The sequence below is a fragment of the Pristiophorus japonicus genome, chromosome 11, assembly GCF_044704955.1.
Source record: "Pristiophorus japonicus isolate sPriJap1 chromosome 11, sPriJap1.hap1, whole genome shotgun sequence".
In the NCBI taxonomy this organism is placed as follows: Eukaryota; Metazoa; Chordata; class Chondrichthyes; family Pristiophoridae; genus Pristiophorus; species Pristiophorus japonicus.
The window spans coordinates 220,260,926-220,276,637 of record NC_091987.1 but is presented as its reverse complement, the minus strand read 5'-3'; the positions used below and the strand labels follow the sequence as shown (position 1 = coordinate 220,276,637).

Sequence of the window (15,712 nt, the reverse complement as noted above, 5' to 3'; positions counted from 1 at the left end):
TTCATAGATTATTAAAGAGCGAGAGGAAGGTGACATGGTGTCAAGTGTCCTGCCATTCTCGGGCACAAGGTGTATGGCGCTGGGTCACACCTGCGCACACAGAGCATGCGGAGCGGGAGAAAGGGCTTGTCCTGTGAAAGTCACAGAAATAGTCCGGGTGAAGAGAACAGGTAGTGCTCAGTCAGACGGATTGGCAGCGACACAAGCTCGGGTGTGAGATAGACTGGGTGCTGTGGCATTGAGTGGGTGGGTGCACAGTGTGGGGCACAGCTGCCTTGCCTCAGGGCCAAGCTGTGTTTTAGTGACATGTTCTCTCCTCCACAGACGAATGAGACTCACATCATGTACACAAACACTGTCTGGATCGAAAGTCTGAACAACACGGGCAGTGTCATCACTCGCGACAGAGTCATTAATGTCGAGTTCTCCTGTGCCTATGAACTCGATCTGAAAGTTTCTCTTGAAACTGTGGTTAGGCCAATGCTGAGGTAAGTGGTGCCTTGTGTTAGATCATCAGGCGTTCCATGTCCTGCATTTTACCGGGGGGGGGGGGAGGGGGGGGGGGGAAGAGAATGATTCTTCATTTTCTCTAATAAGTTTTACTTGATTCTTATTGGTTGGAAAATTCTTGTCGATTGCCCTATCAGAGACCCCACACAACAAATTATTTAAATTGCACACTTGTCGTTAGTCTTCATAAGAACATAAGAATTAGGAACAGGAGTAGGCCATCTAGCTCCTCGAGCCTGCTCCGCTATTCAATAAGATCATGGCTGATCTGGCCGTGGACTCAGCTCCACTTACCCGCCCACTCCCCATAACCTTAATTCCCTTATTGGTTAAAAATCTATCTATCTATGACTTGAATACGTTCAATGAGCTAGCCTCAACTGCTTCCTTGGACAGAGAATTCCACAGATTCACAACCCTCTGGGAGAAGAAATTCCTTCTCAACTCGGTTTTAAATTGGCTCCCCCGTATTTTGAAGCTGTGCCCCCTAGTTCTAGTCTCCCCGACCAGTGAAAACAACCTCTCTGCCTCTATCTTGTCTATGCCGTTCATTATTTTAAATGTTTCTATAAGATCACCCCCCATCCTTCTGAACTCCGAGTAAAGACCCAGTCTACTCAATCTATCATCATAAGGTAAACCCCTCATCTCCGGAATCAGCCTAGTGAATCGTCTGTGTACCCCCTCCAAAGCCAGTATATCCTTCCTTAAGTAAGGTGACCAAAACTGCACGCAGTACTCCAGGTGCGGCCTCACCAATACCCTATACAGTTGCAGCAGGACCTCCCTGCTTTTGTACTCCATCCCTCTCGCAATGAAGGCCAACATTCCATCTGCCTTCCTGATTACCTGCTGCACCTGCAAACTAACTTTTTGGGATTCATGCACAAGGACCCCCAGGTCCCTCTGCACCACAGCATGTTGTAATTTCTCCCCATTCAAATAATTTGAACAAACCCAAACTTATTCAAATTTCTAAAAAAAAATGATTGAAAAACACGTTTGTGGATCCAGAGCAGTGTCCGCTGCGGCTCAGTGCGAGCACTTGCCTCGGAGTTGGAAGGTTGCGTTTCAAGTCCCAATCCAGCAACTTGAGCACACGCCCAGTGCAGTGCTGAGGGACTGCTGCATTGTCAGAGGTGTCGTCTTTTGGATGAGATGTTAAACCAAAGCCCCATCTGCTCGCTCAGGTGGACGTAAAAGATCCCACGGCTACTATTTTGAAGAAGAGCAGGGGAGTTATCTCTGGTGTCCTGAGGCCAATATTTATCCCTCAATCAACATCACTAAAATACAGATGATTAGGTCATTATCACATTGCTGTTTGTGGGAGCTTGCTGTGCGCAAGTTGGCAGATGCATTTCCCACATTGCAACAGTGTCTACACTTCAAAAGTACTTCATTGGTTGTCAGGCACTTTGGGATGTCCTGAGGATGCAAAAGGCGCTATAGAAATGCAAGACTTTCTTCTTTCAGCTTGAATCTCACTCTTAAAATAATAACTAGAAACTTGGGGAGACAATTTCCTGTTCACTGGTTGCAAATATGAATATAAAAAACATGTTTGCAATTTCATGACAAATACTGGAGCAGGTCTGGAACCCCTTCATTGTTGCAGTCTTGCATTTACTGTCATTTATAGCACCAACGTATTTTGCTCTGCACTATTTAACAACGAAGCTAATACAATGCACCCTGGTTCACACCTTCACACGTCGACTTCCCAATCTTAGCCAAGTCTTCAAGTTCCTGTCGGGAGGACAAATGGTGGAAGGCACAGTATTCAGGATATTCTGTGTAGTTGCAGAGGTTACAGGGTATGACAGGCGCTGAGCCAGATCACTCACCTGGGCAAAGTTGGGAAGTGCAGAATGAATGAAAACGATTTTTTTTTGGTTCTTTATGTTGACTGCCGCTGTCTGTTTATCTCAGTGTTGTCAACCTCACTCTTCCCACCAAAGAAGGCAGTTTCATCACCAAAATGGCTCTGTATAAAAACTCGTCCTACAAGTTTCCGTATCGAGAGGGTGAGGTGACACTCACCACCCGTGATGTTTTGTACATTGGGGTGTTTGTCGAAGGAGCAGATTCCACGCAGCTGATCCTGATCCTGAATCGTTGCTGGGCCACCCCGTCGCGCAGTCCCAAGGACCGACTGCGTTACGTGATAATAGAACACGGGTTTGTGTGAAACCTTCCAAATCATTACAGTGTCATATTCAATGGGTGCAAGTGTGTGGGGTGTTCAGAACTCCCTGCCCCAGTGTGTGGTCACAATCCCCAGCCCCAGGGGAGAGGGAGGGGTTCCATTCCCGGGGGAGAGAGGGAGGGGTTCCATTCCCGGGGGAGAGAGGGAGGGAGTTCCATTCCTGGTTTGGGGGGGGGGGTGTTCCATTCTCCTGGGGGGAGGGGGAGAGAGTTCCATTCCTGGGGGGGGGGGGGGGGAAAGAGAGTTCCATTCCTGGGGGGGGGGGGAAGAGGGGGTTCCATTCTCACCAGGGGGAGAGGGAGGGAGTTCCATTCCTGGGGGGGGGGGGGGGAAGAGGGGGGTTCCATTCTCCCCAGGGGGAGAGGGAGGGAGTTCCATTCCTGGGGGGGGGGGGGGAGGGTTCCATTCCCGGGGGGGGGGTGGGAGGGGAAGAGGGAGAGAGTTCCATTCCTGGGGGGGGGGGGGGGAAGAGGGGGTTCCATTTTCCCCGGGGGGAGAGGGAGAGAGTTCCATTCCCGGGGGGGAGGTGGGGAGAGGTGGTTCCATTCTCCCCGGGGAGAGAGGGAGAGAGTTCCATTCCTGGGGGGGGGGGGGAGAAAGAGGGGGTTCCATTCTCCCCAGGGGGAGAGGGAGGGAGTTCCATTCCTGGTTGAGGGGGGGTGGGGTGGGGGAAGAGGGGGTTTCATTCTCCCGGGGGGAGGGAGAGAGAATTCCATTCCTGGGGGGGGGGGGGGGGGGGGGGGGAAGAGAGGGAGAGAGTTCCATTCCTGGGGGGGGCGAAAGAGGGGGTTCCATTCTCCCCGGGGGGAGAGGGATAGAGTTCCATTCCTGGGGAGGGGGGAAGAGAGGGTTCCATTCTCCCCGGGGGGAGAGGGAAGAGAGTTCCATTCCTGGGGGGGGGGGGGGGGATAGAGGGGGTTCCATTCTCCCCGGGGGGAGAGGGAGAGAGTTCCATTCCTGGGGAGGGGGGAAGAGAGGGTTCCATTCTCCCCGGGGGGAGAGGGAGAGAGTTCCATTCCTGGGGGGGGGGGGGGGGATAGAGGGGGTTCCATTCTCCCCGGGGGGAGAGGGAGAGAGTTCCATTCCTGGGGAGGGGGGAAGAGAGGGTTCCATTCTCCCCGGGGGGAGAGGGAGAGAGTTCCATTCCTGGGGAGGGGGGAAGAGAGGGTTCCATTCTCCCCAGGGGGAGAGGGAGAGAGTTCCATTCCTGGGGAGGGGGGAAGAGAGGGTTCCATTCTCCCCGGGGGGAGAGGGAGAGAGTTCCATTCCTGGGGGGGGGGGGGGAAGAGGGGGTTCCATTCTCCCCGAGGGGAGAGGGAGAGAGTTCCATTCCCGGGGGGGAGGTGGGGGGGAGGAGAGGGAGAGAGTTCCATTCCTGGGGGGGGGGGGGGAAAGAGGGGGTTCCATTCTCCCGGAGGGAGGGGGAGAGAGTTCCATTCCTGGGGAGGGGGGGGGGAGGAAGAGGGGGTTCCATTCTCCCGGAGGGAGGGGGAGAGAGTTCCATTCCTGGGGAGGGGAGGGGGGGGAGGAAGAGGGGGTTCCATTCTCCCCGGGGGGGGGGGGGGGGGAGAGGGAGAGAGTTCCATTCCTGGGGGCGGGGGGAGAGGTGGTTCCATTCTCCCCAGGGGGAGAGGGAGGGAGTTCCATTCCTGGGGGGGGGGGGGGGATAGAGGGGGTTCCATTCTCCCCGGGGGGAGAGGGAGAGAGTTCCATTCCTGGGGAGGGGGGAAGAGAGGGTTCCATTCTCCCCGGGGGGAGAGGGAGAGAGTTCCATTCCTGGGGGGGGGGGGGGGGAGGGGAGGAAGAGGGGGTTCCATTCTCCCCGGGGGGGGGGGGGGGGAGAGGGAGAGAGTTCCATTCATGGGGAGGGGGGGGGGGGAGGAAGAGGGGGTTCCATTCTCCCCGGGGGGGGGGGGGAGAGGGAGAGAGTTCCATTCCTGGGGGGGGGGGGGGGGAGGGGAGGAAGAGGGGGTTCCATTCTCCCCGGGGGGAGAGGGAGAGAGTTCCATTCCTGGGGGGGGGGGGGGAGGGGAGGAAGAGGGGGTTCCATTCTCCCCGGGGGGAGAGGGAGAGAGTTCCATTCCCGGGGGGTGGGGAAGAGGGGGTTCCATTCTCCCCAGGGGGAGAGGGAGGGAGTTCCATTCCTGGTTGGGGGGAGGGGGGGTAGCTCCCTGCCATCCTGTGACTTCGGTGACCGCCAGTTGTTGTTGCTTTGAGCAGGTGTCCGAACTCGAAGGACAGCACCATCGAGATGGAGGAGAATGGCGTCTCGCTCACCTGCCGCTTCCACATTGTGGTTTTCAAGTTTATCGGCGATTACGACCAGGTTCACCTGCACTGTGAGGTGACGCTGTGTGACTCGGAGATCAACAACTGCCGCGTGGTGAGTCATAGCCCCGCCCCTGGCAATAGCCCCCGCACCCAGCCCCGCATCAAATGAACATAAGAAATAGGAGCAGGAGTCGGTCATTTGGCCTCTCGAGCCTGCTCCGCCATTTAATAAGAGCCTGGCTGATCTGATCATGGACACAGCTCCACTTCCCCACCCGCTCCCCATAACCCTTTATTCCCTTATCGCTCAAAAATCTGTCTATGTCCGCCTTAAATATATTCAAAGACCCAGCCTCCACAGCTCTCTGGGGCAGAGAATTCCACAGATTTACAACCGAGAGAAGAAATTCCTCATCTCAGTTTTAAATGCGTGGCCCCTTATTCTGAGACTATGTCCCCTAGTTTTAGTTTCCCCTATGAGTGGAAATATCCTCTCTGCATCCACTTGTCGAGCCTCCTCATTACCTTATAAGTTTCAATAAGATCACCTCTCATTCTTCTAAACTTCAATGTGTATAGCCCAACCTACTCAACCTATCCTCATAAGTCAATCTCCTTTTCTCTGGAATCAACCTATTGAACCTTCTCTGAACAGCCTCCAATGCAAGTATATCCTTCCTTACATATAGAGAACAAAACTGTACACAGTACTCCAGGTGTGGCCTCACCAATACCCTGTACAGTTGTAGCAGGACTTCTCTGCTTTTATACTCCATCCCCCTTGCAATAAAGGCCAACATTCCATTTACCTTCCTGATTATTTGCTGTACCTGCAGACTAACTGTTTGTGTTTCATGCACAAGGACCTCTAGGTCCCTCTGTACTGCAGCACTTTGCAATTTTTCTCCATTTAAATTATAATTTACTTTTCTATTATTTCTGCCAAAGTGGATAACTTCACATTTTCCCACATTATACTCCATCTGCCAAATGTTTGCCCACTCACTTAGCCTGTCTATATCCCTTTACAGATTTTTTGTGTCCTCCTCACAATTTGCTTTCCCACCCATCTTTGTATCATCAGCAAACTTGGCTACATTACACTCTGTCCCTTCATCCAAGTCATTAATATAGATTGCAAATAGTTGAGGACCCAGCACCGATCCCTGAGGCACCCCACTAGTTACTGTTTGCCAACCAGAGAATGAACCATTTATCCCGACTCTCTGTTTTCTGTTAGTTAGCCAATCCTCTATCCATGCTAATATATTACCCCCAACCCCGTGAGCTTTTATCTTGTGCAGTAACCTTTTATGTGGCACCTTATCGAATCCCTTCTGGAAATCCAAATACACCACATCCACTGGTTCCCCCTTATCCACCCTGCTCGTTACATCCTCAAAGAACTCCAGCAAATTTGTCAAACATGATTTCCCCTTCATAAAACCATGCTGACTGCTTGATTGAATCATGCTTTTCCAAATGTCCCGCTACTACTTCCTTAATAATGGACTCCAGCATTTTCCCAACGACAGATGTTAGGCTAACTGGTCTATAGTTTCCTGCTTTTTATCTGCCTCCTTTTTTAAATAGGGGCGTTAAATTTGCAGTTTTCCAATCCGCTGGGACCTCCCCAGAATCCAGGGAATTTTGGTAGATTACAACCAATGCATCCAGTAACTCTGCAGCCACTTCTCTTAAGACCCTCGGATGCAAGGCATCAGGTCCAGGGGACTTGTCCGCCTTTAGTCCCATTATTTTACCGAGTACTACTTCATCAGTGATAGTGATTGTATTAAGTTGCTCCTTCCCTATAGCCCCTTGATTATCCACTATTGGGATGTTTTTAGTGTCTTCTGCCGTGAAGACTGATACAAAATATTTCTTCAAAGTCCCTGCCATTTCCCTGTTCTCCATTATTAATTCCCCAATCTCATCCTTTCAATCACACCGCCCCCTCACCCAGCCCCACCCCCAATCACACCCAGCCGCGCCCTTACAGACAGCCCCGTCCCAAATCACACCCAGCCCCGCCCCCTCACCATGTGGAGCAGCCCCGCCTATTCCTGTTTGTGGGGCCCACACTGACCCCTCCAGGGCCCGGCCCAATCCCAGCAGCACTGCAGGGCAGCACTCTGCAACATCCCACTGTCCATGTGCCAGATATTGATTAATAAAGCCCTGAGACAGTGCTGCAGTGAATGTTGCTGGGAGGCTGTGTCGTGACCCTCCGGAGCACCAGAGAGCCAGACCCAGGAGGGGTTCAAATGTCCAGCAGAACGAAAGGACAGGGAGTAACAGAATTAAAGAAACCGCAGTCAGCGGCACACAAGCACTTGCAAGCAAATACTGATTGATTTGTCTGCTTGCTGATGGAGTGGGTGGTGCACAGTGACCGAATGTCTGTGTATTGGTTCCTGCAGACCTGTCCCACTAACAGCAGGAGGCGCTCTGACCACAATTGGCAGCTCGCAAAAGAACAGATTATCTCTGTTGGACCCATCAGGAGAAGAGGTTAGTTTTACGGTCGGGCCATTGGCAATGTTTATACGCTCCCTGCACCAGCCCCAGCTCCTGTCCTTCCAACAGTGTAAAACCGGCTTGGTCAAAGCAACGAAGGAGGAAATAAAAGAGAGAGACACAGACAGAAACAGAGGCAGAGAAAGAAAAGGAGAGAGCCATATTGAGTGTTGATAATTAGGTTTGGTACAGAGCTGCTCACCCAGTTCTCATTTAGCTCATCTCCTGTTCAGGCAGAGGCTGGTTTAAGGTGGGTTGTGTGCCTGACTCGTTGATGGCCTTAATAAGGAATGCAATGAGCTGCTTGGTCATTGGGGCCAGGAGGTCTTTCAATGAAGGGTTGACCTTGTTTGAAGAAAGGGGTACCCCTGACAACTACTTGCATTTATATTGCGCTTTTAACGAAGCAAAACATCTCAGGCCGTTTCACAGGAACGTAATAAAACAAAATTTGACATCGAGCCACAAAGATGTTAGGACGGTGGCCAAAAGCTGGGTCAAAGAGCGTCTTAAAGGAGGAGAGGTTTAGGGAGGGAGTTCCAGAGTTTAGGCAGCTGAAGGCACGGTCACTGATGGTGGGGCGATTAAAATCGGGGGGTGTGCAAGAGGTCAGAATTGGAGGAGCGCAGAGATCTCGGAGGGTTGCAGAGTTGGAAGGGGTTAAAGAGAGAGGGCGGGGCGAGGACATGGAGGAATTTTCAAATCGAAGCGTTGCCGGACCGGGAGCCAATGTAGATCAGCGAGCACAGGGGGTGATGGGTAAGTGGGATTTGGTCCGAGTTAGGACACGGGCAGCGAGCACAGGGGGTGATGGGAGAGCGGGACTCGGTGCCAGTTAGGACACGGGGCAGCAGAGTTTTGGATGAGCTCAAGTTTATGGAAGGTGCAAGGTGGGAGGCCGGGCAGGAGAGCATTGATAATAAAGGCATGGATGAGGGTTTAGCTGATGAGCAGGTGCGGAGAACCATTATAATTGTGTGTTTAGTCTGTACCACAGGCCGCTGAGTATCACGGTGCTCTGCGCACTATGCCAGTATCTGCCATGGGCCGGGGTGTTTACACAAGGGTTGGTGCAGGACAGTGGGTCTGTGAAAGGGGAAGGGAACCCTGGACAGTCACTCGTGTTCTGCAGGTATGGAGGAAGGCTTGACTTCACTGGCTGTGACATTTTCCGTCTGTTGGGCAGCAGCCGATTGGTGTGAGGAGGACAATGGTGGCTGTGAGCAGATTTGCACGAGTCTGGTGGAGCGAGCGGTCTGCAGTTGCATGACTGGATTCCTACACTGGGATGGGAAGCGTTGCCGAGGTAGGCCAAAAAGAAATTAATTGTTCACCTCTTCGCTTTGGCCCAATCGAAGCAATGCCAAAACCGTATCTGCTTCATGCCCCGGACCCCGGCCAAACTCTGGGGTCACTGGCATTTGTGGGGGGCAACTGACACAGCGCAGCTGGGACTGGCTGCAGGCATCAGATTGCCCGGTTGGTGACCAGATTGGCTTCTCTGTGATTGGCCAGGCCACAAACACTCAGGTGTGGCACCGTAATGCTGGTTGCCCGGGAGGGAGGGATCAGGTTCATACAGACACTGGGCCTTTAAATTATTCTATTTTTGATGCTTTAAAATTTGTGTTTACTTTTCTTCTGATTATTGATTCCCTGAATTGCCCACCGATGACAAATCAGAGTGCCTCTGGGTCAGTGTGCACATCCCGGGACCACAGCAACAAGAGCCCAGCAGATGGGCTGCTTATTAACCAGGGCACTGGCACGCGGCCAGTTCCAGTGTGTGCTGATTGTCGCGGAGTTGAAGGTTTTGCTGTCTGAGATTTACTATTTCCTATCTCTGTCTCTGCAGCTTTAAGCGCTTCCAGTGAGCTGGCCGTGCTGCCCCTGCTTGTGTTCCTCACTCAGATCTTTGGCTGGCTTTTGGTAAACACACAAGACCCGAAACTGTAGCAAGAGCGAAGCTGGAGGAATCGGTGTTGGCGGAATTGGCAGAATTTAAAGGGCAACAGCATTTTCGTATTGTTGGGGAGTTAATTATGTTTTGTTTTATTTAAGAATTAAATATTTCTGTAGTGAAATACTGTAATGTCAGGAATGTGTAACAGTTTTTTTTGTAAAAACAGAGTCAGAACTTACCCTTTTACCCTGAGGTAGAGACTGGGCAGGTCTGACTTTTAGCATTTCAGCCTTTGAATGTTGAGTTTAGGAAGATCGACTTGGAAATAAAGGATTTATTGGCATTAGAATGTAGGTTCATTCTGATTCATCCTGCACCCAGAGACCCAGACACCCACAAGACCCCGAGGTCCACACTGCCCTCAATTAGCTTTAGTTTCTCGAATCCGCTCCCTTCAGCAAAACTTTAACATTTTTCTTTTTGGTGATTGCATTAAAGGTACTGGGGACGGAGACACAGCAGAGGACATTTTGGAGGGGGAGGGAGGGGGCAGAGGGGAGCGGAGCGGAGGGATGGGCTGTAGGCGGCAGCAGACCAGGTATTAATGGTGGAGATGTGAGGATAAGGATGAACATTGTGGAGTTTGGTTTGGTTACTTTTGGCGGTCAGGAGAGTAAATACGTGGGGCAGAGTCCATGAAGATGGCACATTGCCAGGGGAAGGAGTGGGATTGTTGGTCCGAACACATGGTTCTCAATCTATGTTTCCTTGTGTTAAATTTCCGAGATTTTTAAAAGACATTTTTATCGAAGACATTTGGTGCAGCAGGGAATGAGGACAGAGAATATGCCCCAATAGCAGTAGGTGTCAGCCACAGCAATATGAATCCCGCTGGTACCCACAGACCCATATCCTGCTGACAAAGAACTGTACCCCAGTGAGTCAGTGTGTGTGGGACTGTACCCCAGTGAGAGTCAGTGTGTGTGGGATCCATATCCCAGTGAGAGTAGGTGTGTGTGGGACCCGTACCCCAGTGAGTCAGTGTGTGTGGGATCCGTATCCCAGTGAGAGTCAGTGTGTGTGGGACTGTACCCCAGTGAGAGTCAGTGTGTGTGGGACCCGTACCCTAGTGAGTCAGTGTGTGTGGGACTGTACCCCAGTGAGAGTCAGTGTGTGTGGGACCCGTACCCCAGTGAGAGTAGGTGTGTGTGGGACCCGTACCCCAGTGAGTCAGTGTGTGTGGGACTGTACCCCAGTGAGAGTCAGTGTGTGGGACCCGTACCCCAGTGAGAGTCAGTGTGTGGGACTGTACCCCAGTGAGAGTCAGTGTGTGTGGGACTGTACCCCAGTGAGAGTCAGTGTGTGTGGGACTGTACCCCAGTGAGAGTCAGTGTGTGTGGGACTGTACCCCAGTGAAAGTCAGTGTGTGTGGGACTGTACCCCAGTGAGAGTCAGTGTGTGGGACTGTACCCGTGAGAGTCAGTGTGTGTGGGACTGTACCCCAGTGAGAGTCAGTGTGTGTGGGACTGTACCCCAGTGAGAGTCAGTGTGTGTGGGACTGTACCCCAGTGAGAGTCAGTGTGTGTGGGACTGTACCCCAGTGAGAGTCAGTGTGTGAGGGACCCGTACCCCAGTGAGAGTCAGTGTGTGGGACTGTACCCGTGAGAGTCAGTGTGTGTGGGACTGTACCCCAGTGAGAGTCAGTGTGTGTGGGACTGTACCCCAGTGAGAGTCAGTGTGTGTGGGACCCGTACCCCAGTGAGAGTCAGTGTGTGAGGGACCCGTACCCCAGTGAGAGTCAGTGTGTGGGACTGTACACCAGTGAGAGTCAGTGTGTGAGGGACCCGTACCCCAGTGAGAGTCAGTGTGTGTGGGACCCGTACCCCAGTGAGAGTCAGTGTGTGTGGGACTGTACCCCAGTGAGAGTCAGTGTGTGAGGGACCCGTACCCCAGTGAGAGTCAGTGTGTGTGGGACTGTACCCCAGTGAGAGTCAGTGTGTGTGGGACCCGTACCCCAGTGAGAGTCAGTGTGTGAGGGACCCGTACCCCAGTGAGAGTCAGTGTGTGTGGGACTGTACCCGTGAGAGTCAGTGTGTGTGGGACCCGTACCCCAGTGAGAGTCAGTGTGTGGGGGACTGTACCCCAGTGAGAGTCAATGTGTGTGGGACTGTACCCCAGTGAGAGTCAGTGTGTGGGGGAACTGGACACTAACCATCTCAGCCACAGCTTTGAGCAGCTTTGAGATGGTCAGACTCAAAAATCACAAACCACTGACAAGGTCAAAATTAACAGAAGCAAATTTTTCCGCCACAAGCTTTTTAATTATATTGAAACATTTTAATTATAATGAAACATTTCTTTAAAACCCAGATCCCAGAAACAGAATTATATTTGTTTTTTTCAAGTAACATAATGTCATCACTAAATCTTAAACGAGATGCTATTTTACAAAGTTAGATAAAACCAAATGAATTGTGTCAAAGTTCTAAACTTGAGACAAATAAAACTATGGGTTAGGGGAGGCGGGGTTAGTGCGTTACGCAGGGCGATGTACAGAGCAGAAATCAGGTTCTGTACACGTCAGGGGCAATGTGCAGAGTTAGCACATACACCCAAACCAAATCCGCTTCATCTGTGCGCTCGAGGGCCCAGACAAACAAACAATGGTTTGGGGAAACTCATTGGAGAGCTGAACCGGAACCGAAATCCAGGGTGTTTGTGTATTGTTAACAGGTCCGTGCTCATTTTATGACCACCACAAAACAGCAAGAACTTTAAAACGGTAATTTCCAGCTTATTCACGGACTGATGGCCTTCACAGAAATGAAGCTTTTCCTCAGAGTCACATTTGACACTCTGATCAGTTACTGAGTTTATATTGAACAGGACAGAAATTGTAATTAGACAAAGCGAGTCTGTGGGAACAGGTGGCAACTGGGAAAGTTCGGTTACAGCTGCTGTTTCCACAACGTGATACAGGAATGGAAAGACGGCTCCACATAGGGTGTGGAAAAAAGATTCTCGGGGAAGTGAGGCTATAAATGCAAATCAATTGATTCCATGAACAGAACAGAAATCCTGACAGCCAGAGCTGGTCATACCCACTGTCCAAGATATTAGCATTTCCAACACCTTGTTTCAGAAACCAGCCGGCTCTTTTGCAACCAAATTGTTTATTGTTCCAACACATCACTATCAGGTTAGAAAGTTTGCCACTGGTCAGACAGATGGAAGCGATAACCTGTCCGTTCACTTACTGCGTTTCTCTCAGCAAAGGTTTCACTGCAAAACAGCTTTGGTCCAGAGCCCTGATTCTATCAGGGTAATCACAGCACAGATACGCTGGGTCTGGAACCTGCCTGGCTTCCAGGAGCTTTACTGCAGCTATGAAACTGTAATAACACGCTCTCTCTCACCCCCTGTGTAATAACACGCTCTCCCTCTCTCATCGTGTAATAACACACTCTCTCTCTCTCACACCGTGTGTAATAACACGCTCTCTCTCACCGTGTAATAACACACGCTCTCTCATCGTGTGTAATAACACGCTCTCTCACCGCGTAATAAAACGCTCTCTCTCACCGCGTAGTAACACGCGCTCTCTCTCTCACACCCTGTGCAATAACACGCTCTCTATCCTACCGTGTAATAACACGCTCTCTCACACCGTGTAATAACACGCTCTCTCTCTCCGTGTAATAACACGCTCTCTCTCTCCCCGTGTAATAACACGCTCTCTCTCTCCCCGTGTAATAACACGCTCTCTCTCTCCCCGTGTAATAACACGCTCTCTCTCTCCGTGTAATAACACGCTCTCTCTCTCCGTGTAATAACACGCTCTCTCTCTCCGTGTAATAACACGCTCTCTCTCTCCGTGTAATAACACGCTCTCTCTCTCCGTGTAATAACACGCTCTCTCTCACCCTGTGTAATAACACGCTCTCTCTCTCACACCCTGTGTAATAACACGCTCTCTCAACGTGTAACACGCTCTCTCACACACCGTGTAATAACATGCTTTCTCTCTCACCGTGTAATAACACGCTCTCTCTCACCATGTAATAACACATTCTCTCTCTCACACCCTGTGTAATAACACTCTCTCTCACCGTGTAATAACACACTCTCACACACAGCCTGTGTAATAACACGCTCTCTCTCTCACACCATGTGTAATAACACACACTCTCTCTCACCGTGTAATAACATGCTCTCTCTCACACCCTGTGCAAAAACACGCGCTCGCTCCTACCGTGTAATAACACGCTCTCTCTCTCTCTCACCCTGTGTAATAACACACTCTCTCTCTCCTACCGTGCAATAACACGCTCTCTCGCTCACACCCTGTGTAATAACACGCTCTCTCGCTCACCGTGTAATAACTCGCTCTCTCTCTCACCCTGTGTAATAACACATTTGCACTCCGTGCATTAAATCTCATACACTGTACAGTTACTCTGACAGTGCAATAATTTTCTCTCTCTCACACACTGTGTAGTAACTCTCTCTCTCTCTCACACCGTGCAGTAACACTCTCTCTCACACACTCTGTGTAATAACACGCTCTCTCTCTCACACCCTGTGTAATAACACGCTCTCTCTCTCACACCCTGTGTAATAACACGCTCTCTCTCTCACACCCTGTGTAATAACACGCTCTCTCTCTCACACCCTGTGTAATAACACGCTCTCTCTCACACCCTGTGTAATAACACATTTGCACTCCGTGCATTAAATCTCATACACCTTGTAGTTACCGTGACAGTGCAGTAATTCTCTCTCACCGTGCAGTAACACTCTCTCTCTCTCACGCAGTGTAGTAACTCTCTCTCACACCGTGTAGTAACTCTCTCTCACACCGTGTAGTAACTCTCTCTCACACCGTGTAGTAACTCTCTCTCACACCGTGTAGTAACTCTCTCTCTCACTCACAGCGTGCAGTAACACTCTCTCTCACACACTGTGTAGTAACTCTCTCTCTCTCACACAGTGTAGTAACACTCTCTCTCTCTCACACACCATGCAGTAACTCTCTCTCTCTCACACACTGTGTAGTAACTCTCTCTCTCTCTCTCTCTCTCTCTCTCTCACACACCGTGTAGTAACTCTCTCTCTCTCTCACACACCGTGTAGTAACTCTCTCTCTCTCTCACACACCATGCAGTAACTCTCTCTCTCTCACACACTGTGTAGTAACACACTCTCTCTCACACACACCGTGCAGTAACTCTCTTTCACACCCTGTGCAGTAACTCTCTCGCACCCAAGCTCTCTATTCCACTGCCCTCAGTGTTGGAACCCAGCCCATGGACGCCTGCATTGACCAGATATCAATCTTCATCTGCAAATCAGCTTAATACAGGCTACGAAAATAAAAATTATTATAACAAAAAGATTGCATTTATCATAGCAAGTGGATACAAATAAATACATCTCGATTTCTTCAAACTCTAAGCTGATTTTCTGCCGAATTTCTGTACATTTGGTTTTTGGAGATGTGTAGAGTGAGATCAGTTCTATAATCGAAAGAGATGTGCGTACACGAGAGAAGGCGATTGTATCAACTGATCGGGAACTCATGGATACACCGATCACCGGCACACTGCACTGGTACACCGATAACCGGCAGGACTTACCGGTACACCGATAACAGGCAGGACTTACCGGTACACCGATCACCGGCACACTGCACTGGTACTCCAATAACCGGCAGGACTTACCGGCACACCGATAACCGGCACACTGCACTGGTACTCCAATAACCGGCAGGACTTACCGGCACACCGATAACCGGCACACTGCACTGGTACACCAATAACCGGCAGGACTTACCGGCACACCGATAACCGGCAAGACTTACCGATAACCGGCAGGACGCACACCGTCCCAAAAATGATGCAAAAATCAGCAGCATTTGCAGAAACAACACTCAGTTCTACAAATGTCTCAGAGTCCAGAGTTAGCAGCAGCTTCAAGGGGTCAGATCCGAGCACCCACGTTCCATCACCGAGTCTGGCTTGATTCCGCTTCCGAACAGATTGCATTAACTGTCTCCTGTGGAGAGAACAGATTGTGGCGGTCACAGCCAGGATTATAGCTCAACTCTTCGACCCTGCCCACCTTCGACCCTGCCCACCTTCGACCCTGCCCACCCCCTTCAACCCTGCCCACCTTCGACCCTGCCCACCTTCGACCCCGCCCACCCCCTTCGACCCTGCCCACCCCCTTCGACCCCGCCCACCCCCTTCGACCCTGCCCACCCCCTTCGACCCCGCCCTCTCACCATCTCCCTCAAACCA

At 51.1% G+C, this 15,712-nt stretch overlaps 2 protein-coding genes across 2 annotated transcripts in view; one reads left to right on the top strand and one right to left on the bottom strand.

Moving 5' to 3' along the window:
* Positions 1-9,607, top strand: part of tecta (tectorin alpha) — a 63,574-nt gene extending 53,967 nt beyond the window's left edge. Inside the window, exons 18-23 of the mRNA XM_070894624.1 lie at positions 325-488; positions 2,443-2,691; positions 4,940-5,102; positions 7,414-7,504; positions 8,697-8,816; positions 9,366-9,607. Of these exons, the coding sequence (XP_070750725.1) occupies positions 325-488; positions 2,443-2,691; positions 4,940-5,102; positions 7,414-7,504; positions 8,697-8,816; positions 9,366-9,466 (888 nt within the window). The 3' untranslated portion in view covers positions 9,467-9,607. The remainder of the gene's footprint in view (positions 1-324; positions 489-2,442; positions 2,692-4,939; positions 5,103-7,413; positions 7,505-8,696; positions 8,817-9,365) is intronic.
* Positions 9,608-13,449: 3,842 nt separating this feature from the next.
* LOC139275685 (rho guanine nucleotide exchange factor 12-like) overlaps positions 13,450-15,712 on the bottom strand; it is a 71,421-nt gene continuing 69,158 nt past the window's right edge. Inside the window, exon 35 of the mRNA XM_070892851.1 lies at positions 13,450-15,467. Within this exon, the coding sequence (XP_070748952.1) occupies positions 15,457-15,467 (11 nt within the window). The 3' untranslated portion in view covers positions 13,450-15,456. The remainder of the gene's footprint in view (positions 15,468-15,712) is intronic.